This window comes from Rhamphochromis longiceps, linkage group LG20 (genome assembly GCF_057381845.1).
Source record: "Rhamphochromis longiceps isolate RC_006_pf linkage group LG20, R_longiceps_female_GT1.1, whole genome shotgun sequence".
NCBI classification, from domain to species: domain Eukaryota; kingdom Metazoa; phylum Chordata; class Actinopteri; order Cichliformes; family Cichlidae; genus Rhamphochromis; species Rhamphochromis longiceps.
Genome location: NC_140576.1, coordinates 21,289,584 through 21,314,011, shown reverse-complemented (window position 1 = coordinate 21,314,011; position 24,428 = coordinate 21,289,584). Strand labels below are relative to the sequence as shown.

The 24,428-nt window shown below is 38.8% G+C and overlaps 3 protein-coding genes across 3 annotated transcripts; 1 reads left to right on the top strand and 2 right to left on the bottom strand.

The window, feature by feature from the left end:
• Positions 1-2,924: 2,924 nt before the first annotated feature.
• Positions 2,925-10,051, top strand: LOC146645233 (transmembrane protein 198-like). Its single transcript, XM_085394359.1, has 5 exons — positions 2,925-3,114; positions 4,373-4,684; positions 6,719-7,294; positions 7,402-7,529; positions 9,178-10,051. Exons 2-5 carry the CDS (start codon positions 4,531-4,533, stop codon positions 9,325-9,327), a joined length of 1,008 nt encoding a protein of 335 aa, XP_085250485.1. The 5' UTR covers positions 2,925-3,114; positions 4,373-4,530; the 3' UTR covers positions 9,328-10,051.
• A 3,833-nt stretch (positions 10,052-13,884) lies between these two features.
• On the bottom strand, positions 13,885-16,548 carry LOC146645232 (matrix metalloproteinase-19-like). Its single transcript, XM_085394356.1, has 9 exons — positions 16,432-16,548; positions 15,908-15,996; positions 15,690-15,820; positions 15,399-15,611; positions 15,064-15,309; positions 14,878-14,979; positions 14,593-14,757; positions 14,352-14,479; positions 13,885-14,280 (listed from the first exon to the last, which is right to left on the bottom strand). The coding sequence occupies exons 1-9, from the start codon at positions 16,546-16,548 to the stop codon at positions 14,041-14,043; spliced, it is 1,431 nt and encodes a 476-aa protein (XP_085250482.1). The 3' UTR covers positions 13,885-14,040.
• Positions 16,549-20,514: 3,966 nt separating this feature from the next.
• Positions 20,515-23,644, bottom strand: pym1 (PYM homolog 1, exon junction complex associated factor). Its single transcript, XM_085394362.1, has 3 exons — positions 23,383-23,644; positions 21,673-21,766; positions 20,515-21,552 (listed from the first exon to the last, which is right to left on the bottom strand). The coding sequence occupies exons 1-3, from the start codon at positions 23,411-23,413 to the stop codon at positions 21,042-21,044; spliced, it is 636 nt and encodes a 211-aa protein (XP_085250488.1). The 5' UTR covers positions 23,414-23,644; the 3' UTR covers positions 20,515-21,041.
• Positions 23,645-24,428: the final 784 nt, after the last annotated feature.

The following is a 24,428-nucleotide window of genomic DNA, read 5'->3' as shown; positions in this document are numbered from 1 at the left end:
TACATATCGATGTATACAATTCAGGTTTGATAACAATAAAAAACAGCTAAAATATATCAACTTACTTTCTGCACTTGCCCTACAGCCTTAATTTTTACTTCACTTGACCTCCTCAGTAAAACGCACCTGCTCCCCTACGTCTTACTCTCTTCACTCCCTTTGTTACTGTTTACTTTTTTCCCCCTCTGTCTTATTTTTTTTTTTTTTTTTTTTTACAGTACCTTGATTTCTAACTGAAGTATGAAATATTTGCCTTAAATAATTTCCCTGATCATCTTTGCACTGTTCTCATAGATTTCAAGCTGCATCATTGTTATGGTTGATTTTACCTCCAGTGCTGAACTGCCTCCCTTCTCTCTTTCTCCTTCCATTTCGCTCGTGTTGTCAGCACCTCCCCCCTGGAGGCATAGCTTCGACCGGTCTCTTCTGGCTTCCTGGTTGGTACACCTGCAGTTGGTCACTCATCATCTACTTTTTGCAAGATTTTTCTGCCAGTTATGTGGCACTGACTGTGTGTGGCAGCATTTTTTCAGGCCCCCTCGTGGTATTTCCTGTCTACTTTTAAAAGTTTGAAGTGTGTTGTCCTAATATCTCAGATCTTCTTTCAGTGCATCAGACAGTGACCAATGCCTCCAGGCTCCTCTGGTTTGGATATATGTCTGCCCACTCTGCACCTGCCTCCCCTTGGACCGTTCATTCATTCATCCATCCATTCATCCATTCTTTCCCCCTTATCCAACTCAGGGTCACAGGGGCTGGAGCCTATCCCAGCAGCCATAGGGCGAGAGGCAGGGTACACCCGGGACAGGCTGCTAGTCTACTGCAGGGCTAACACATAGAGACAGACAACCATTCACACCTTTGGGTAATTTAGAATTACCAATTAAAGTAAACCCACTAAGTGCATGACTTTAGGAAGGAAGTCAGATTACCTGGACAGAGAACCCATGCAGACACAGGGAGAACCTGCAAACTCCAAACAGAAAGACATTGGATTAGAAACCAGGACCTTCTTGCTGTCTGCCAACAATGCTAAGCACCATGTTGCTGTGCTTCCCCCTTAGACCATTATTGTGTATTTGTGAATAAACATTTTAAACTATTCTTTTTTAACTACCGTTTACTTACCTGCCTCACAAATCTTCTTGTTTATGTTTTTTATATTTATGCAGAGCGCCTTTTAAAGGAGACTGTTGTTGTTTTGCTCATATTAAAAATGGCCAAAATTTCAAATAATGAAGCCACTGTCTGTAGTTTAATTTTTTCTACTCTTAGACATCAGTTTGCAGATATCATTAAATGATCATCTATGGCACAGAGCCCTGTCTGAGCGCACGGAAGTCCTACATCTTTCGTTTATCAGGGCAGGTGATAAAAAGAGAGCTGGGTTGAAGGGAAATTGATAAGCGCTAGAATGAATTGTTTCAGGCAGTGGAGTTTTCTGAGAATCATGCAAATGCACACCAGCAGAAAGCACAAAAACAAGGAAGATACAAAGCAGAAAAATAAAACAACAATTCAAAAAATGCACGATAAGTCTGAGAAATCGATAAAGGTAAAAAGGAAAACAGGGCAGGTTAGTCGTCATTAGGCTCAGGAAAGCAATGAAAAACAGTGACAGTGATGACAGCACAGACAATCCCAAAGGAGGGAAAGGAACAAAAGCAGACAGTGAAACCAAAACAAGTCAAAAGAAAAAAAACAACCTTCAAAGTAAAACAGGAAGTAGCTAACAAACAAAGAACTATCAATGACCCATGAAGACAAGCCCTGATGACAGAGACAAGGGCACAAGGAGGGCACAAACACAAAGAAAGCAACAAATATAACAGGGAACAAAATACAACGAGCACATGTAGGTCCCCTATGTAGCATGCAGCTTTGAGATAAAACATTAATTTTAGCAATTGCAGTCCAGATGTAGATATGAGCTCAATAAGTTCAATAAGGAAGTTCTCTGGTCATTCATTTACCTGCATTCACGCTGCTCTTTTTTCTGCATTACTTCCTCTTTCCCACGCAGTCAAAGATATATATGTTGTCATCACTCTGGCCCAGTCTTTTTCTCACCTGCGTTCTGGGAGCCAGTCAGCCTCTGTTCCACATAGTTTAAATCTCAATGCTCTCCTGTCATTCTGCCTTTCAGACTTTTACTTCCTGCCTCCTCTACATCTCCACGTCATCCTGACCATTTCTGCCACCACCAGCGTCTAAACTCCAGGAGGGTCCTCTTCTATTCCTTGCCATTGTTGGACTCCACTATGCTATGTGGCTTCATTGCAGTCTAATTACCAAATACATTATTACTCTAAATTTCAATAACTCATGCTCAGTTCCTTCAAATCTTGACTTATTGAGATTTGTAGGCATAATGTTGCCTACATGCTACCACCTTAGTTTAGCATGCTAAGATTCTGATTAGCACTAAAAACAAAGTATAGCTAAAAGTTGTTGTTAAATTTCAACCTCATGGTGGCAGTAGAGGAGAAGCTCAGGGATCACTTAAGTCAGTATGCATCATCCCTTTAAGACCACAAGTACCTTCACAAATTTTAATGCAGGTTCATATTATATATAGCACTAAAACTTTAAAGGCACCCACTTTAACATGGTTAAAACACACACACACATTTAGAATACTGTTTGCAACCCATCATGAAAAGGATTAAATTACATTTTTGTGGGGAGATCCTATGAATAAACACAAATCAGAGCCTAAAACAATATTGTTTTGGTGCAAACTGAATTTAACCTTAATGAAAAGTCACACTGACTGAAATAAACTCTGAACTGTGCTGTGGCTCCAGCAGGATCCTGGGTAGTGAGAGTTGAACTCTCAGCTGGTCCGGCCTTGGACTTGGTAGCAGCTTTGTATTGACGCTGGGGGCAGATGGTCTCTCTCTCTCTCAGAGTCAGGCGTCAGCTGTTCACAAGCACAGATGAGGGACTTACTGCGGTGGACATTGATTTCACACACAGCTCTCAGAGAGAACAACATAAACTTTTGACAAACTATGGACCTCTCTCTTCTTCCCTGGGGTTAACAGCTAATGAGGATATTTTGTTTTTCGCAGAAAGTTTACTTCTACAGTGTGAAGATATGTGGCATTTGAGGTAGGTCACAGAATTTTTAAAATTATGTTTTCATTTAAGAGACTGTGGTTTCTTTATTGTTTGTAGTTATTCTGTTCAGCTCTATAGATAATCATACTGACTGTTTCTGCAATGAAAACAAAACATTTTTTTGTCACTGAATCTCACAAACTAGTAGAAAAATAATTATTTTAGTGGCTTTTCCTGTATTGAAGCTGTGATTTTTTTTTTATGTTTTTAATGTTACAAGGATTATTTAGCTGCTAGAAAATGTGTTTATGCTTTTATCTATATAAGAGGACACAGGAGTTGACAGGAGGATCCCTCACCTGCTAAAGCCCCTATAATTCCATTTGCTGACTGTAGGATCAGCCTGAACAGCTTATAAAGTCTTTACAATAATACACCCTGTAGCTAGACAGCTGCACTGTAAGCCAAGATGAAGAGTGTGTAAACACGATCTATGCAGTTAATAATGAGTGTATAAAATATCTAACAAAATAGTTTTAATTTAGCTGATAAGTAATCCTATTCTGTTTTTCTAGTGGAGGAAAATAGGTTTATGCTTTGCATAAATGTCTCCATCTTTGAGTGAAATGTATACCCCAATTTCACTCAAATTAATCAGGAAATATTTTTCTTTTGAATATTCATAATAACTATCCACAACATTAAAGTGATGCATCGTTAATTATAAGCTACAGTCCTTCTCCAGAATGCAAACTTTTAAATCACTATGTACTTAAAGGGTTTTCTGAATGCAGAACTCATTTGTTTCTGTACTGTTTTAGCTAGTTTTACTTATGCTAGAGGCTAGAGTACATCTATTCCACCATATAGAATATACTGTATTATTGTTGAGCTGTTTTTTTTTCATTATCTTGTGCACTAAACTTAACCATACTTAACCACATGTTCAGGACAATACATACGTATTACAATGGCATCAAGTCACAAGGTCATTTCCTCATCTGTATCCTGTTCTTGAACAAAAGAGAAACTCAAGGGGAACCCCAGTTTCCTCCTTTGGTTCCTGAACAGGGAATTGGACATGGGAAAGAGCAACATCCTCTCATAAATTCACCCAAATATGACTGATGCTTCATTTAAAAACTTTATGATGTCTCATATGGAATGGAAGTTGTGTTTTCATTGGAGAAATTTCCGGGATAGACGAGACTTGATGTTTAATAAATCTCAAGTTAGTGCAGGAAAAAATAGAACTGGGTCTGTGTTTGTCTTTGCTGTAGAAGTCATAAACAGTCTTTTCTTTCTGCAGGTGCACAACAGGAAACAGTTTAGTACATGCTCTTGGTTCAGGAGCTTCCTCTTTCCCTGGATACAAAATGCAGGCCGTTCCAGTTTTGTCCTTTCAATGAGCAAAACAGATTCACGTCCACACCAGCTGCTCACCACCAGAAGTAATAACCCTCCAAGATGGCACTCACTTCACTCTATGTTACTGAGAAACCAGGAGCTGGCTTAAGTGAAGTGGACATATGTACACTTGAGATTAATATGAAGTATGAAGTCATCCCATCTATTGTGTGCTCTGTTTGCCTTTCATTTGGCCTCATCTACTGCTTTTCCGGTACGTAATCATAATGTTATTAACGTCAAATTTAAGGAAAGACTACTTAAATTTTTTACATCTAACTGTCCACTCCGCTTTTAAATGTTTCAAGAGCTCACCTGATGGCTTAAAGCCTCAGTGGCAGGTGTCTGCAGGCTGCCAGGGGTTTAGGGTGGATAAGCCCAAAGCTAGAGAAGGCAGATGGGTAGTCCTGTGTCTGAATTTGACAGAGACAGCATATATGAAGTGCTACCTGTTACACACTCATGGTCTAAAGTTAAAGCTGAAGTCTGCTCCTGTCAGCACTGACAGTGATTTGTTTTTATGTAGAGCTACACAGGGAGAAAATATACTACAGTATTAAAACCAATATTTATTTGGTATTACTGAGAAAATATGCAGAGAAAAATTCAATCAACACAAAAACTGAGTGTGATAAAGAGTGTTGTGTCACAAGGACCTGCAGCCTAAAACATGTGACATTACGCAAACACACATGCTGCCAAAGTCTGTTTTTCCAGTAACACTAACGCACTGTGAGGAAATGTATAACTGTCAATAATTAATAATGGGGAATTTAAAAAAAGCAGTTTTAGTGGTGCAGACAAAGAGAGTGCTGTCATAGTTGTATTCACTTATGCAACTCTGTGGTTAGTGATTGCCATGCACATGCAAGTGGCCTGCCCACAGAGACTCAAAGGACACCAGAATACAAATGAGTCATGTGAAGCATTGGGCAAATGTACAGCAGAATTACACTGCAAACAATGAGCTTTGTCTACTATCATCCACAACCATCCACCCAAAAAAATTCATCAGAAATCTAAAACATTGCCATAACTGTCTTCACCATACGCCTTTCCATATCACAAAATAAATATCTTTTGTATTCATAGACACTAGTAAACATGTCTCTCACTATAACTAAAGGTAACCTGTGGTATTAGCCACAAAACTGTAAAGGAACGAGAGCAATCACTGTAGTCTCCCCACCTGGAGCTGGAGATGAATGCTGGAACAAATTTGTGAATGAAAAGGTATTTTAGTGTGTGAACCATCAGCATCTGCAGAGTCATCCAATCAGCTCTTATTGTTGTGGCTCATATAAGGTAAAAAAAAAATAGTGGACCTAATATTTCATCTACCTTGGATAATACACATTTTTAATCTGTTTTTTACAGATTCTTTTATTGTTTTTGTTTTCTTAAACATCTGTCCTGTCCTTGTAGCAAGCAGAATCATGGTCTGAATGCTTTGTTGTGCCAAACACATCTGCTTTCCCAAGAGGAGCACTATGGGCTCTCTGTAGGCTCCTTTTGTTAATCTTATTGTTTTATTTATTTTATTTTTTATTATTCATGCTATTATCTATGTGTATATTATGCTGAAGCAGAAAGGACATGAAAGATAGAAAAAGAAAAGGAGAGAGAGAGAGAAAAGAGTGGGTATGGGAGGGAGGAAAGCTGGGAAACAGACAGACATGCTGGGTCTCCAACTGCTACATCTAAAACAAAGCACATTTAAAAATCCCACCAAAACTACAATAAAACTAAAATAATATTATTATTATTGCTAAGTTACAGTGCGTCACTTTATTTCTGTTCACACTGCAGCTGTAAGAATGTGACTTTCCCAACTCTGAGACTAATAAAGTTTATTTGATTTTATGAAGAATAAAAACATGTTTGTTTGATGTGTTTTGGGCACAGTTAACAAAAGAATCTTTGCAATGCAATTTTTTACAATTACATAACTGTAACTTTAATATAACAGTTAAGGGGACATAATAAATGACTGAAGTGTGGTGCTTTACATTATTGCATTACTAACAAATAAAATGTAGTTACATTAACACATTACATCCTGCAAAATCCTGAAGAAACATGACAAAAATATTAGGTGATCTAAGCACATAAGCTAAACCTAAAACCTACAAATACAAACCAATATTCCTTAATTGATCCAGTGATGCCTATGCTTTGCCTGCTTATTAATCAGTATTAAAACTAACACTGGAGCTGGTTCTAACCTTCTTTTATTACCCTCCCCCAGGATACCGCTGCTTCAAGATGGTCATGTTCTTCTCAGGCTTCCTGTTAAGCTCGGCAGCCATGCTCCTCTTGTACCATAAAGAACCTGCACTGAGCACCCAGCTGCAGGCAGAGACCAAGGCGGGCATTGGCCTTGGTGTGGCTGTGCTGTGTGGACTGTTGACCATGTTAATGACAACTGTGGGACTCCTCATCAGCGGCTTACTTCTGGGAAGCCTTCTCTCCCTCTCCATCTTGGTGGTTATTGGACAATTTCACAGCCTTACTCCAGTTTGGGTGCCTCTCAGTGTTGTTCTAGCTGCCAGCATGGCCGCTGCTGTCTTTACACTCCAGTGGCAGAAACTATTCAGCATAATCTTCACTTCTGTGTTTGGAGCAACTGCAGTCATGCTGTGTGCAGATTACCTGGTGGGGGCATTTGTATTGCCAGATCAAGTGTATGATATATTTTCTCAAGCTGCTCCACGACCACTCTGCTGGTTTGACTGGGCTGTCACTGGAATCTGTCCTGTTTTGAGTCTCACCGGAGTGCTGGTGCAATGGTGGTTTACTGCCAAAGGAATGTCACACAATGGAAGTAAGTTTAATTCAATCTCTAACTCAAGGCTGTATTCACAACCTCCCTATTTGATGTTGTGTATTCATGTTTTATGTTTTTTTGTTCTCCCCTTTTAATGCATCCAGGTGCACATAAAAAACAGAAGAAATATGCAAAAAAACATGCAAATAAAGAGTCAAGGAGAAGACCTCAGCATCACCGCCAACGGAGGCCTCCACCCCTGAAACGCTATGCTGGGGATGTCCTGGCACCGGTCAGTGGCTGAGATTCAAATGGTTGATGTGCTTTTTGGTTCATATTTTATTTATCCATTCCAGATAATAATAATAACAGATGCCAAGGCACTTGGTTGTTTATCCATATCTACATAAGTCAAAAATGTAAAAAAATCTTTATGTTTTTATTGCTATTTCCTTGAATTATAAGAATCAAGTCAGTAATGTTGTGAAGAGCATTTTTACCAACTCTAAGTCATTAATAAATATTAAACTTAGCTATGTACCTAAAGGATTTAGTTATCCTTTGCTTTATTGCCTCCCACCTTTACTACTGCAACTTCCTGATATACAGTGCAATTTCCCAATTTGCATAGCCTGAAGCAACAATATAGGGCTACCCTCTTGTGGTGTCACCACCCAGAGGAGGGGTCAGACACAATGTGTGTTGGATGGCAATCAAGGGCTGCCAAAGTGCTTCTGGCAAATTGTCAGGCAACTCAAGAGGAGAAAGCAGTATTATACTCAAATGGTGCATAGTGCAGGTGGGAGCTGCAAACTTCAACTCAGCACATAGGCAGTGGAAGGAATACCTCAAGGATCACATCAATCCCATCGACATGGATGGATGAGGGGGCAACTTGGCCATCACTAAGGTGAGGTCACCATGATAGTTAAACCACTCCTTCTTAAGGCACTGGATGTTGTGTGACTGACACCCACAACATGCCTTTGGAAGGTAGAGACAGTGTCTCTGAATTGGCAAACTTGGGTGGTAGTTCCTCTCCTCAAGAAGGGGGACTGGAGAGCATGCTCCAGCGTCATGGGGGATCACACTTCTCAGCATCCCCAGAAAGGTCTTTGCCAGGGTGCTGGAGAGGATAGTCCACCCATAAGTTGTGTCTTGGATCCAGGAGGGGCAATGCAGTTTTAGTCCTGGCCGTGAATTCCCGATTAGCTCTTTGTCCTCTCAAGAATATTCAAGAGTGAGCAGGAGTTTGCCCAATCAGTTTACATTTGTTTTGTGAAGGCAATCGACTTCATCCCTCGGGATATGCTGTGGTGGGCACTTCTTTTTATGGACAGAATTTCTAGGCAAGTGACAGAAGGCTCCCACTTTGGTGGTTTAATGATCTCATCTCTGCTTTTTGAAGATGATGTGGTTCTTTTGGCTTCATCAGATGATGGCCTCCTTTCAGGAGGTGGTTAGGGTAAGAGAGGTCTGGGCTTCTCTGCTACCCCCACGACCCAACCAGGGATAAGCAGTGGAAATGGATGGATGGATGGATTTTATTTATCATTTATTCTTGTTTTTGAATTCTTTTTTTTTAAGTATACAATTGTTTATGTTGCTCTGTTGCTGTTTTATTTATCGTATTTTAATTTAAGTTTTTAGGTAGTTTTGGGTTTTGAAATTGGGTTGCTGGAGACCTTGAATGTAAATACGTTTGCCTGGAAATGATTTGGGTTATCTTCTGTCTCTTTCAAAATATGCTAGATAAATAAAATTGACATGACACAAGTATACATTAGTATTAGCACACTTTTCATACATGAACTGGTAAACAAGGCCCACTGCAGCTTTGTGGAGCACCAGAGTGTTCTAGGTTCTCACTGTGTATAATTTGTCTCCATGGTAAATGGCCAGTTTAACAACAGTGCATCCTCCTTTTGTTTGCCTTGCAGAGTTATCTTCAGAGCCTTCAGGAGCGTCAGATGGGAACCGGCTCCTCTAAAAGCACCGTCAGCACTATCACACACACTCTAATTGACTTTGACTTTGAAACAGGCTCCATGGTGCCTCTGACCACTTCCTCTCCAGTCTTCACAGTTTGATTAACATGGCTTCAAGCAACTATAGGTTACATATGTCTGAGGAATAATTAATCATTTGAATTTTTGACCATCACAAACACCTTTCCACAGTTTCAACTTGTGGTTTGAATCCTTATTACTGGCTTCATCAGATAACAATCAGCATGCTCAGACTGATATGAGGTACTTGGAGATCATCCCCTGAATGATGACAAGACAAATTAATGCAACCTCAACACAGCATCAGGCCCATGACTACTAAATCCTTTGAGCAGTTTAACTCTCAGATGAGTTCTTTTGTTTCATGCAATATCATTACAATCTTAAACACTCTGCTTATGTCACTGTGTACATACATAGATCAGTAACACATCTAGATTGCACTGAAATGTAATCATTACAGCTACAAAAGATAAATGTGTGCCAGCACATGCAATGAAACCAAGGATATACATAAAACATATAATTCTGAACGGTAGACCAATAAAATGTTGATCAGACAGCTTCACAGTCAGCTGTTTTGGGTATTGTCTTATGTTAAGAGTCATTAAATCAGCAACGTGATGTTTATGCAATCATACCAAAGATAAGAATGTCAGCAGCATCGAAAACACTGATGGTATTAAAACTGTGAAGAGTGTGTTTAGTTGTTTATGAGTTCAAGTTTGAATTTGAAAACCAGATGATGTGTTATTTCATCTTTGAAGGTTACATCCTTATTTTTAAGAGATTAAATAAAACATGCTTTTCCTCTGCTCTGTACTGTTATTAATCCATCTATACTCCTCTGGTGTGTTGTCCTTCTTTGAAGATATCTGTTCTGGAGAGGCTAGATCAAAATTCTCCTATTTGTAGGTCACAAATACATTTGACTCAGAAACTGTATCTCCTCCAAAAAATCATGACTAGGTCACAAAAAAATCCACACGCCTTCTTGGAGTAATTGTACAGCTGTTTTCTGTACACCATTTTGTCACTGCTATAAAAGAAGAATGCAGCTGGCCAGCATTACAGAGCGAGATGTCATTCATGTTTACATTCTCTGACCTTTCACAAACAAGAACCTCTTGTGTCTAAATGTTAAATCCAGTTTTAAAGCTTTTACTTCAGCATTTCTTTAGCATGTTGCATGTTTTGGAATCAGAAGTGACCAAATTTGGACAAATGGGCTGAGTTATCTACTAATATTACCATTAGCTTGATCCGTAAACTGCATGGATGCATCATGCAGACACAGATACCTTATAATTAGTGCTAAGCGAGCCATGTGATTTGGTATATAAATGTATTAAAAATGCTCCAAAAGATACAAACAGATTTGAGAAGTTTTTCAGAGTTGATAATAGACAGCTACCAGCCTTGAAAGTTTAAACAGTTCAAAAAACCTGTAATTATTATGAGGGATTTAATTATAGAGAACAAAGCCATTTTTGTACTAGACTGTAAATATGCCATAGCTAAACTTTGGCCTTTTAACACTGGAGTCTCTGAGTACAGACTCACTTTACGGAGCCAGCCTCAAGTGGTCACTTGAGGAACTGCAGTGTTGACTTCGATTTGCAGTCCCTTCTGGATGTTGCCACTTGGTCAATGCACTTTGTTCTATACAGTTTTATGGTTGTGGGGTTCAGGTTAGCAGAAAAGAAGAAAACAAGAAGTCTATGAACACTATGAAAATGGGTCCAAGATTTCTGGAACATTGTTTTAATTATAATTTAATTTTAATGTATGAATATGTCAGTTTTGTTCTTAACCTTCCCTTTATTCACACTTGTTTAAATGTTAATTCCACTTTTTTCCCACCCTTTGTTTTTTCAGTTAATGTCGCTACTGTTCAGCTATGTTAACTTTGCACTTTACGTGCAAGGATTTAGAATAGAATAGAATAGCCCTTTATTGTCCTTGTACATGCATAATGATATTATGGACATTTTTGTACAGAATGATGTTTATCGTAGCAAAAAACTTCTCCACACAGCAAATTCAAAAGTGTTAAATTTTTTGGTGTTAATAGTCTTCTTGCAAAAGTAGAGTTAATTTTACTCTAAGCAGAGTCACATTCTTTTAATGTAACTCTGAGGTGTAAAATGATAGTAGTTAAAATCGAGTGTTAAAAATGAGTGTTTCTCTGTCAAATCTGGAGGTGTTAAAATGGAAACATTAACTCTTGACCTCTTAACTCTGAACTCCTACAGGGGCTATGACACCAACAGAGTAAATTCACAGACTCCGCCCCCAGCACGGCTCCAATCGAAGCTGAAGTGAAGCCGTTTCAGAACATTTTGCTCTACATATTTGAGTTGTTTGCCATGCTTGGTAAGTCATTTTTTCAAAGATTGTTTCAATTATTATTATGAGCTTTTACTTCTGTGGCTCTTTGGAGTTGAGACAAAGCTGTGTGAAAGGCATTAGCCATGTTGCTCGCTGATAGCATAATATTCTGTTTTAGCTAGCTGAAAGGTATTGTTTGCGGGCAAATACCACAGCCTTGAAAAAAGCTTGCATGTGAATTTTCAGTCAAACTTTTGGTCAAATACACCTAAAACAATGTCTAGAATGTAAATGTTGGTATAATGGTGCTACTTGAAGCCTGAAAACGATCGCCCATAAAAAAAAAAACAAAATAAAAAAAAAAACGAGCAAACAGCAGTAGCAGACGTCCTGACTGGATTCTAAGTTAGCATAGATCCCTCCAGAGTTTTGTGCACACGGTTTAGGTAAAAATGAAAAAGGTTGAGGTTTTACATTTAGTTCAGTATTACCTGTTGCCTGTGTCTTTGTCTTTTGGGAAAATACTTTACACAAGTAATGGCTCAAAGAGGATTCCTTTTTTTTTCTTTTTTTTTTACTGTGCTGCAATTGATTACTGGATTATTTGTGCCATTAATTAGTGTCAACTAATTTATATTCGATCTCCGCACAGGATATGCTTGTGAAGATGGAATATGGGGGAGAGCAGAAGTGCGTTGAAGTTCCACAAAGGGATGAATGAAGGACATGCATATTGTATTGAAGAAATAAGTGATGAGAATGCTGTTATTTGCATTTACCATGTCAGACCTTTTGATAAACAAAATTCTAATGAAAGTGAGAACATGTATACTGTTACATCTTTCAGAAAATGTTTTGAAATTGTGGTGCACAGTTCAGAATAAATGTTTTTCAAAAACCATTGCGTCTTTTTAGTAAATGTTTATTTCCAAAAGAAATTTCTAGAAGTTCAGAACAGTAAAATTCCCATTTTTTAGAATGAATTAGAAGATAACTCTTACGTAGTTAAACTAAAATACTCTTTGAGAGTTAATATATAAACTCTTAACACCAAGTGTTAAATTATCAACTCCAGACAGATTTGGTGTTTAACACTAAATCAGAGTTAACGTACCAACTCTCCAAAAAGAGTTAAATTAACACTCTCTGGTGTGGACCCATATAGACACTTTAATAGTGTTGAAATCAAATCCGACAGTGTTAATTTGGACATGCTGGATTTGCTGTGCACAGACATTTTAAAAGAAAGTGGAAATGACATTTTTCACATTTTTGAGCCGTTGTCTTCTGTCTGAGTAAATACAGTTTCAATTTTTTTGTTCCTTCTAATTTTCATTTCATTTTGAATTAAAGTTTTCATTTCAGTGTAGCTTCAGCTAGTTTCCGCTGGTTTGCACATTTCACAATTGAGCTTTTTATGGTCTGACGATGTCCAGTTTTAATACAGTCTTTTTTTTTTTATGTGGGTGGTATTTGTTAAGGGCAAGTGCTAAGAAGTCCAGAATAGATATTAGAACACAACAGTGTAATCGAAAAATTACGGTCACGGAAAAACACATACAACAAAGTCTTCTGATGTTTCCAATAGAACCACACGGCAGCAAAATTAATTCTTAGTTTTCTGAATGCACAATATAATTTTCAATCAGCCTATTCAAAGTCTGATTTTTATTTCAGTTATTTCAATTGTTCACATCGAGTTGTAGTTTTTAGTTTCATTTTAATTAATTATAATAAACTGGTGCCTAAATAAAAGTGAACACAGAAGTTAGGTATTTGGAAGATCTCCATGTGGTGAAAACCGCCTGCTGATCTTGTTCACGTGTCTGAAGTTGACTTTCTTATCATGTAAAGTGACCTTATCCTTCAAAGACACTGCATGCACAACTACACAGGTGTTTTCCACCTGCTCTGACTTCTTAAGACTCCTGCTTTGTTAAGAGCAGCGTGAGCTTCACAAAAATCTGTTTTGGTTTTATTTGATTCGTTTAGATTTTACCAAGACTCCTTTATCTGGCATTTGTGGCCAGACGTTAAAAAGGGCACCCTAACAACATTTGATATAACTCATATAATATACTGACATAATGTACACATACACCAATAAAATGCAACCGGGGGAAGGCTACAGAGAAGTATTCCTCACGTGTTCTGTGATTAATGTCCTCTCCTCTGTTATCCTGGTTGATTGGTCTGTTTATTTAATGTTAAAGTGGAAGAGAAGCAGAAGTATGTATAATTAAAGATAACTATTTTAACTAGTTACTAGTTTATTTGTTAGTTTAATTAGGTAAGTGGAAGCTTTAGTATTCCTTTTTTGCTCAACATGACAGGACTGAGAAGCAAATATCATTGCACACACCCACATAACCAATACCCATACTGTGAGCTTGTTTCACTGTTATTAAATCAAGTCATTGTGCAGATAAGGCTAATGTTGAGTCCCCAGTGGCCTCTGGTGGCTCAGTCGTCACACTGCATCCAGCGCAAGGCAGTGTTGAGAGGGTAGGTCTTCTCCACTGCTTGGTAGTTTTGGTTTACACGCCAATACTCGGTGCCTTTAAATATGTATACATAACCATTAGTCCACGTTAGTGCAGCATCAGTGTTGCTGGGCATCCCTTTGAAGAGTTGTCCAACTGGTTTAGGGTATGATTTGAAATCCGTCGGAGCAATTTCATCCCATTGCCAGTATCCAGAGCCCTGAAATAAAGAGCAAATTATTGACTGAGTTCAGATATCAAAAACAACAAAAAGACTGAAAATCATCTTACTTTGAAAAAGATAATCTTCTGGTTCTTATTGAAGTAAAAAGCAGAGTCAATATTTGCAGGGATGTTGGACAAACGTTTGGGGAAGCCCTGGTCAAGTTTGAAGCCTGTGTATCTCCATAATTTGTCTCCTGTGAAAGGATGTTTGCAGAGGAAAGACACTTGAATTCAGAAAACACACCAAACAGAACACACAGCTGGAATTAAACATTCTGAACGCTGCTGATAAAACTACTGAATAAACCTTTCAGAAAGTAGGATTTGCCAGTTCGCGGAGAGTGAACAGCTGCACTGAGACTTCCTGGCAGCTCCTTCCACAGTGCGGAAATCTGGATGGGAGTGTTGTAGTCAGAGTTGGACACTGTCCACACATACTGCCCACTGAAAAAGTATGTCTTACGCAAAGGACCTGCAGGGGCAAAATGTAGGAGAAAAAATATCTTTAGAAGCATCTTCCTGTTTTGTTAAACAAAATACAGAGCAAAGCATATATAAAGGAATTTGTATTAGAGCATCAGAGTCTCTGTACCCAACATAACTGCATCCACAGTGGCCTTGCATGGATTTGGAATAACTCCTCCTGGCCTTGACTGTCCTGGATTTCTGGATTCAGGAATCTTCTCTGGCTTTCCTGAAAAGGGATAGCATTGCAGGTTGCATAAATAGTACTTCAAAGATATATTCATATGGTGCTGTAATAACATTTTGGCAATACCGTATAAAGCTTGGATCCCTTGTATGTCATCTGGATGAAGCTTGAAGTCAGAGCGGTATCCATTGTAAACAGGTCCCATCAGTGCATTGTAGTACTGTGAGTGGCCCAGGCCTAGAGCGTGGCCAATTTCATGAGCTGCTACAATCCTCAGGTTGGAGCCAGAACTCTTCCCTTCTGTCCACAGTTCATCCTCATCGAAGTGCACAATGCCAGACTCGGGGGCATCAGCATGCGCTAAAACACGGCCTAAAGATGAAGCAAGGATTCTAATTAAATACCAGAAGTCACTCAGATCACAAAACTTTGGAGTTTCTTTGTTCATATGCTGGTCCTACCTCGGCCATCAAAGGGTACTGGACACGTCTTGTCTTTTCTGTGAAATGAGATTTTGATGTCTGCTCTTCCTTGATCCAACTCTCTGAACCTTAAAGGTGACACATCACTCCAGTACTTAAAAGCATTCTGGATGGCCATGCGAGTCTTTCCCTGACCCAGATCAGGAGTGTAATTGTAAATGCGGTACGTCAGCATTTTCTTACGCCAGTAACCTGTGAAATTATAATTCAAAATCCTTTATATGCACATAAACTACACATTAAAAATCCAATATGTATACCGTTACCTACCCAGGACTCGATATTTGAGAGATTTGTTATCGAAAGAATCCTCGAGGCCACATCGAGGTTTATTCATCATTGCCAGCGTGGCTAAATCCAGTTTTCCTGATACCTGCAGGTTGGTCACTTTCTGAAACATTCTGACATTAAAAAAAAAGTTTGAACTTTCAATTGAAATGAAGTCTAAATAGTAAATGAGGACAATGTAAACTGATAAGATGGTTAACCTTAAAGCTTCCGCCATTTGCTCATGTGAATAATCTTGAACTTTACTGTCCAGTGGGATGTGCAGGTAGCCATACTTCTTTAAGTAAACCTAAAAGAATGACAGACAGTGTGAGGGATATTAAATTATTGATCTCTACTAAACAGATTAAAACAATTGTTCTTTCTTTTTTGACATGTTACTTGACTATTTTTGGTCACTGAAACTAAATAATCTCAGCATGGGTGAGGTGAGGTTGACTGAATATAGATGCTCCATTACCAGCTGAGGAATTACTTCCATTTGTGCCAATTATATAGAGATCTGGCCTTACAGTGACATTGGTGAGCTTAAGACAATTAAAAATCCAGTTTCTGCTGATCTCTGTGGAAGTAATGTTAAAACTGGACAGCAGTGCATGCTCCAAGTATTTCTATTTTAATTCTCAGTGAATTGTATGCAAATTCTAGACTCGGAGACTGTGATTTTTACATTAATATTTTAGATTATATTCCAGCAGATCCAGCTTGTTTTGTATTTTCTTACCATGGCTTCTGTGGTATCTTTTCTGCTCAGGGCGATAGATGAAGCTGTTATCAACAAAACAAGAAGCACCATTAACTCCAGTCTGTATTCCATTTTCCAGTTTGGGTCTTTTTCCATTACTAGATAGAAAAAACAACAACTTTGAATCCAATGCGGCAAGTTGATCTTTTCAACTGATAAATAAGCTGTGTGTCTTTCCAAACATCATTTTATCCATCTTCTCTGTGTTCGTTCTTCTATAACTGTGTCAAAGTTGGTGTCTTAGTATTTATACTGTCAAGTGTCTGTTCAGGACCTGCCTCGAAACCACATAATAAATATTTACAAGGAATGTGATGTGTCGACTGCAAAACACCAACACATATTTCAGATGTTAACCACCTGATCACGCCTTCTGACACCATCATTTAGAGCCATTTGTCTTGAAGGGTGTAAGAATAACTTCAGAGTAATGTTGTTTACGTCAAAGGAAGCAAATAAATTAAGAATGAACTTTTTTTAGAATGTGGATGAGCTGCCCACTACCTAATAAAGGTGCCGTCTTGCGACCAGTTATGTCATTGTGGTGGAAGACAAGCACTTTCTTGATTTTTAATTAAGCTGTATTACTTTATAACGGATGTCTGTGGTAGATGTAACAGAAATGCTACCGAGTTGCTCACATGTGATTCATGTTTGTGAAATCTGCACTTTATTCCACAATATCTGAGCGTTATTTATCCTGTGGTTGCCGTATAAAAAACAACAACAAACCACACATCCTCAATGAGACAACAGCTAATTATATTGTTCTCAAAGTAGGAGCCCATTCAAGCAAAAACAATGACACCCCCGTGTAACCATTGCTACAAATCGTGTCTGAGACAGAGTACGCCTCCTCCTCTGCTGTTTCATTGTGGAATAAAGGCTCATAAAAACCGAGACGGCAAAACTCCTGGGGTTTAAAACATTTACATCTCCTGGTGAGACCATCCCTGATTCCTCACCAAGAAAGAGAATTTTTATCTAGCCTCTCTGGCTCTTTAAGGCATAAGCTTTGTCATTGATTGACTAATTCTAATGGAGGAAAGCAAACATATTAAAGTGGATCTATCATGATTTTCTTGTATGCACCATCAAGATGGTGGATGCCTCTATTAAACACAAAGTTTAAAAAATGAGATCAGTGTTATTGTGTGGTTAATAGCTTACATACACGCATCATGGGCATGAATGTCAGGGCAATTTGGGGTTTTTACTGATTTGTTTGAACTGCTTTTTCCAGGGTGGATGATTGTGCAGCATACACCTTTTCTTTAATCCAAGTGGGGTCAAAAGTATACATCCAAACTGTCACCGTCAGATGAGAGGACACTCATTAGGATATTCATGAACAACACAGGAACCACCAAGGCTCAAACCTCCAATCACACATCTGGACCCATCTGGCCGCAATGACTTGGAATGGATAAAGCAGGCAAACATTAAGCTTCTGAAATGGCCTTCGCAAAGCCCTGATCTCAATCTTACTGAAAATTTGTGGACTTTGAAAAAAGCCAAGTCTGTGTCAGGAAGCCAACCAATTTAAAAGAACTCTGTCAACTCTGCCAATAAGATTAGTCAAATATCAGCCAGAATTATACCAAAGTTTGTTGATGGCTACCAAAAGCATTTGGTTGAGGTGCAACTTGCTAAGGGACATTTAGTCAATTACTAGAGCAAGTTTTATGTAAATATCTGAGCCTGTATGTTGTATACTTGTGTACCCTGTGTGGATTAAAGAAAACCCAAAATAAATCCAAACTTGCACACCTAATTGTATGCTGTACGATCATTCCAACCTGGAAAAAGAACGGGTTAAAGAAATCTTTAAAAGCCCCAAATTACTATGGCATTCATGTCATATGAACATTTGGCCACAACTGTACAGGTAATCCCTGTGAGCCTGCCCAGGTTTCAGACTGGAAAACAGCTACCAGTATAGACATTCAAACATATTAATAATAAAGATAGCCTATATAGGGACTTTCCTGCTTATATCAAATACTGGACAATCGTCAGAACGATGACTTTGAAGTTTTTATAAGTGGGGTTTAATTTATTTAAGCTTTAGGTACATTTTTATCAAATGACTAAACATAACAGAAGAATATATCGACTTAAGTTAATACAGACCCCTTTGCCTTGACTACATGTGGATGACTCATTCTTACTTTATGTTACATCCCAGCGGTCCATTTTGAGCCAGAAAAATCATTAATATAACATCCTCATCAGGACCACTCATCCCTCAAGTATAGGCTATCAACAATTCTACAACAGCACACTTTTTTTTTGGTTAGTTTTGACCCTATGCCAAACCCTTTGCATGAAAGGGGTAGTCCAAATTTGTCTGGCCTGTCCAGCATTAAGTGTCTCTGTCCTGGTGTTCCTGGTGGCTCTCTAGATCACTCAATGTGCTTCCTACCCTCTGTATTTTTTAATGGGTTTTTTTTTTCATATTAAAGCAAATGTTACTCAAAAGGATTAATCAGTGTATTTGTTTCAGCTGCTCCCGTCAAGGCTCACTATGGCATATCATCTATGCACTTAGTGTAATGGTAGCAAAGCTGCACAAAGGCATACAAGGAGTAGAGGAACATGTCAAAGACATGGCTCATGAGTCTGTTTGTAAAGTGCTGGAACAGCAATGGAGCTCTTTGGATACATTTTTGTTTTTTCAATAGGAAGAGGGCCATGTGACACATCAAACTTATTGGTAATGTCACAAGAAAAACAATGGTGTGCTCGGTTTCAACGTAACTTTATTTTTTCATGAGTTATTTACAAGTTTCTGACCACTTATAAAATGTCTTCAATGTGCTGCCCATTGTGTTGGATTGTCAATGCAACCCTCTTCTCCAACTCTTCACACACTGATAACAACACCGCAGGAGAAATGCCAACACAGGCATCCAGTATCCGTAGTTTCAGGTGCTGCACATCTCGTATCTTCACACCATAGACAATTGCCTTCAGATGACCCCAAAGATAAAAGTCTAAGGTGGTCAGGAGACATTCAACTGGCCCACGACGACCAATCCACTTTCCAGGAAACTGTTCATCTAGGAATGCTCGGACCTGGCACCCATAATGTGGTGGTGCACCATCTTGCTGGAAAAACTCAATATCCAGTGGCCTTGAGGTTTCCATTGATGAAGAATGGACCCACTATCGTTGTACCCCATATACCACACCAAACCATCACTTTTGTTGTTCCAACAGTCTTGGAGGGATCCATCCAATGTGGGTTAGTGTCAGACCGATAGCGGTGGTTTTGTTTGTCAACTTCACCATTCACATAAAAGTTTGCCTCATCACTGAACAAAATCTTCTGCCTGAACTGAGGGTCCTGTTCCAGTTTTTGTTTTGCCCATTCTGCAAATTCTGGGGCCGATCTGGGTCATCCTCGTTGAGATGCTGCAGTAGCTGGAGTTGTAAGGTTGCCATTTGTGAGTAGCTAATATCCACAGAAGGGATGTTCGACTAATGCCACTCTCCAGTGACATGCGGCGAGTGCTACGCTGTGGGCTCTTGCTGAATGAAGCTAGGACAGCCACTGATGTTTCTTCATTAGTGACAGTTTTCTTGCTTCCACATTTTGGCAAATCCAACACTGAACCAGTTTCATGAAACTTAGCAAGCAGTTTGCTAACTGTAGCATGGGAGATGGGTGGTCTCGTAGGGTGTCTTGCATTGAAATCTGCTGCAATGACCCGGTTACTGCGTTCACCAGATATCAACACAATTTCGATCCGCTCCTCACGTGTTAACCTCTTCGACATGTCAATGGCTGTGAACAAAGAGAAACTTGTAAATAACTCATGAAAGAATAAAGTTACGTTGAAACCACGAGCACCATTGTTTTTCTTGTGACATTACCAATAAGTTTGATGTGTCACATGGCCCTCTTACTATTGAAAAAACAAAAGTTGTATCAAGATGGCCGACTTCTAAATGTAATTTATAGATAAAAACAAAAATATAGATCATCACCCCTAGTCTTATTTTCTGAGCAAGTAAATGCTTTTTAAAACATATTCCACTTTAAAAACACAAAAGCACTTTACACAGCTTGTATTTTAATAAAAGTAGTGACTGTGAAGACTCAACATTAGTGAGACTACAAGAGGGCATCCAACCATTGACAAGAATGTTAATTTCCAAAACAGAAAGGTTAACAAACCAGATTTTCTTTGACAAAAAAATTATTTTTTCCATGTTTATTTTTTTCTGTAAATGAGTCCTCGTGATGTGATGAAAAGTACAAAACGGAGAGGACAGACACGCACAAAACAATTCACAATTATCCGTTTAAACATATTTATGGATGAAGAACCTCTCCTGTACAAGTATATGAGGAATCACAATGTTATTTATCAGAATCTATAAAACAACCTTGTCCGTGGTTAAGATGCGACACCTGCTATGCAGACGGTGCTGGGGCTGTGTTCACTTCCCAAGTTCATAACAAATATCAAATAGGTACAATATGTTTAATGGAATCTATGATCACAAAAGCTGCAAGGGTCCCTTCTTGTGTGTAGTTTGTACGTTGAGTTCATCCAACTCTTCTGCTGTCTTTTATTGCTTCAGGAATCCTGCTCCAGCTGCTCTAATTCCTCTTGTAAGGCCTTTGCCCGACCCAGCTTCTCCAACTGATCCTTTGTTGGCTGTTTTATTTCCCCTGAGTCCACTTTCTGCTGCAACTCCTCAACCTGTCGCAGCTTCTTTTTTACGTTTTTGATCTTCTTAGCCTTTTCAGCCGCCGCTGCTGAAGAGTCAATGGAAGAAGCCGCAGAAACAGGCGCCGCCGTCTTGTTTGAAGACTTGTCGCTCTCTGAAATGGACACATTCTCGACAGCGTTGCTCACCGACTCCACGTCCGCATCTCCATCCTGGCCCTGCTGCTGCTGCTGTTTTCGTTTTTCCTTACGTTTCATGTTGCGTTTGGCAGACTTTGAGAGACCAGCTGTGTCACTGTCCCCACACCCGGGGATCTTCTGCTGCTGCTGTTGTGTTGGTTGTGCTGCATCAGTTGGGTTCAAACCAGGGGGCAGATCTGGTTTACTCTTAAAAAACTTGACATACTTGTTTTCATACCTAAAGCAAGAGAAATGCAATTTAAATAATAGTATATGAGTAATTTTTATTAACGATGCAGCCCTACAAATGCACAAAAAGAAAGTGTGTACACTGTAGGGAAAGAAGAAGGGCGCTTACACAGGGACTTCTTCCTGGGGCACATAACCGTCCTTCACTCGCCTCGGCTTCCTCCAGGTTCCATCAGGTCGCTGAGTAGCAGCAATGTATTTCCCTGAAGCGAAACAGGCAAAGCATTTTAGAGATGACATACACCTTTGTGCAGGAGTGACCTGAAAATGTCTACTGCTTCTATTCTCACTGGATATTTTCCATGTTTTCCCAGAAAGGCAACACTGATGATTTAAAAGAAAGACTTGGACAGTGTGAGATTCCTGCAGCCCCAAGGCCCCGACCAACTACATGTATTAACTGTGAATCTTACGTTAATACAGTGCTTTTTATGGATTTCCATACATTTTAGGCATTTTAAAACCCATAAAATGTGATACTAACATGTTCCTACTTTGCAAGATTATTTTAGCAAATCTCAAAAGTCCACCATAAACCAAGGAGCTAACTCTAACTTTAAAGGTCTCTAACAAATCCTTATGCTAAGAGAGGAAAATAAAGACATTTTCAGCTGCATTTACTTTTTCCCCAATTTGTGGACTCTAAATTGGTTTGCATTGTTCGGTTCAGTTCAAAGTTACATACCAAACTTTGGACAGCTTAATACAAATAAGCACACTGCAAGTCATTATATTTTTGAGTGCATGGAAAAAATGTTTCAAAAGGCACTAATACCACAAACAAAGCCAAGGTCTAAGCAGTGAACCATGAAGCCTAGTAAAAAATAAACAGGTGACTTATAGCAATATACATTCCCTTTAATGTGTTTAATATGTGCATCCAAGACAACAACTTGATGTAGCTGAAAATAAAGAAAAGAACATTAACCAGTCAACTTAGTTTACAAGTATGTGCATAGAATACATTCTTCATGTCACATTGTGAACCACTTAAAAAGTTGTACACATATCAATCGAACGACCCCACAGTCACAGAAACTTCACACCAAAACACAACACATGCAGAATCATTACAGTGAGCAAGTGTGAAAGTGGCTTTACTGCAGATCATCTCAACAACAGTGCTAGAGTTTTCTTTAAATGCAGGGACATATTTAGTTTATTGCACACAGAGGTAAAACTTGTTTAAGGACTGTTATAAGGTTTACACACCACTAGATGTCACTGTGCTTGTTTGGAAAATAAGTGAATAACAAATCAAATTTATCTGCTTTTATTAATTCACAACTCTCCGTTATTTTTAACAATTGTACAGTCAAAAAATGTTTTTATTTACTACAGATGTTCTTTGGATTAAATTACAGCCTCTAAACGGACTTAATACAGTGACAGTCTAAGACAACATCAGCTTAATTCACGGCATCAGCAGCGTTAGCTCTAGCTGTTGCGGCCACTAACAGATTATCCCTCTACACGGAATTTAAAGTCAAATATCCAGATGTTTTCCTAAGCACCATGGAAATGTGTGTCTGACACCTATAAGCGTTATGTTAAACGGTGATTTAACTCTAATAACTAAAAAGTGCGCCTGGAGTGTTTAGCAACACGCTAACTAGCTTTACGGAAGACTTAGCCATTTTTAGTTACTAGCATTAGCTAGCTGCAACATAGAAAACCTTCAGTTGGCGGTGTCGGGGAACTATAAACGATGAATGCTGCAAAGGCGAAAGACGGGCTATCTCTCCCCTGTAGCTGTAAGATTTAAAATGTAAGATACATTTTCTTTGAGACAAAGGTCTGGCACATGCATCAGCCTTACCAGATTCATCTGTCACATAGGGGGTTGCCATTTTGGTGTAGTGAGCTACTCCGCTCCCCTCGCTCTGGATTACTATCTATCGGTAATGGTGTACCCAAAGGTCCCCTCCTTTACCTCGCTCACTCACAGCACCACACTTACAGCTTTTTAAACATCTGCTTTAAAGTTATTTCGCCGCTCGATGTGTGCCCGATCATGACAGCACATGTGTATGGCTGTTAAAGAGGCTGGCGGGCGGTGCAAGGTAACACAACGAGCGTACCCTATTCTTCGACTTCGGAAATGACGACGTGGATTCTGGGTTGCCAGGTTTGGACAGTATGCGTATTGTTCTCACGTTAATAAAAAAATACAAAAAGAAAAGTCGTGTTAAATTTGTTAGTTCTTAAAAACCTCCCTTCTTTCTATTCCAAATGCTATTTTTTTCTTCTTTCTGTATTTTTTGGAAGTCTGTCCTTTGGAGATAAATCTAATCAGAATCAGAATCAGAATCAGAAAGGGGTTTATTGCCAAATGTTGAGCAGGTTTACAACATTAGGAAATTGCTGCGGTGCTTCAGTGCAAACATAGTGTAATAAATAGCACTTAAATAGTGTCATAAATAGCACTTAAATAGACATGAAAAAATAAAAGTAGGGATAAGAATTAAAAGTGCTACGTAGAAAGATATGTGCATGAGCTATACATGAGATATACATGAGATATATACATGAGAATAAGAATTAAGAGTGCTACGTAGAAAGATATATACATGAGTGCAGGTGGTGATCAGTGCCAAACATGGAATGATGCAGTGACACAGCGTAGGGTCATGTGTTAGTGGTGGGAACAGTCATATGGTTATTGTTCATGTGTCCAACAGCAGAGGGGAAGAAATTGCTGTCAATATCAATTTGATTAAAAAAAAAAACCTTCTCTATTTTCTCTCTATTGAACTAACAAAGATCCAGATTATACTTTCCAGTATGTACTCGTGCTGTTTTTTTGTTGCCCGATCTTGTACACTTAATCTTTTTTAAACCAAAAGAATAACTCCTTTTGAAAAG

What these genes read in the sequence shown, in the direction of transcription:
- LOC146645233 (XM_085394359.1), top strand. Translation starts at nt 4,531, where the DNA reads ATGGCACTCACTTCACTCTATGTTACTGAGAAACCAGGAGCTGGCTTA. An exon ending in CCTCATCTACTGCTTTTCCG is followed by an intron (nt 4,685 to 6,718) that starts GTACGTAATCAT and finishes ACCCTCCCCCAG; the next exon opens with GATACCGCTGCTTCAAGATG. An exon ending in CTGGGGATGTCCTGGCACCG is followed by an intron (nt 7,530 to 9,177) that starts GTCAGTGGCTGA and finishes TTTGCCTTGCAG; the next exon opens with AGTTATCTTCAGAGCCTTCA.
- pym1 (XM_085394362.1), bottom strand. Translation starts at nt 23,413, where the DNA reads ATGGCAACCCCCTATGTGACAGATGAATCTG. An exon ending in CTATGTGACAGATGAATCTG is followed by an intron (nt 21,767 to 23,382) that starts GTAAGGCTGATG and finishes GTTTCGCTTCAG; the next exon opens with GGAAATACATTGCTGCTACT. An exon ending in CCCCAGGAAGAAGTCCCTGT is followed by an intron (nt 21,553 to 21,672) that starts GTAAGCGCCCTT and finishes CTCTTGCTTTAG; the next exon opens with GTATGAAAACAAGTATGTCA.
- LOC146645232 (XM_085394356.1), bottom strand. Translation starts at nt 16,548, where the DNA reads ATGGAAAAAGACCCAAACTGGAAAATGGAATACAGACTGGAGTTAATG. An exon ending in AAGATACCACAGAAGCCATG is followed by an intron (nt 15,997 to 16,431) that starts GTAAGAAAATAC and finishes TCATTCTTTTAG; the next exon opens with GTTTACTTAAAGAAGTATGG. An exon ending in AGGGATCCAAGCTTTATACG is followed by an intron (nt 14,980 to 15,063) that starts GTATTGCCAAAA and finishes ATCCCTTTTCAG; the next exon opens with GAAAGCCAGAGAAGATTCCT.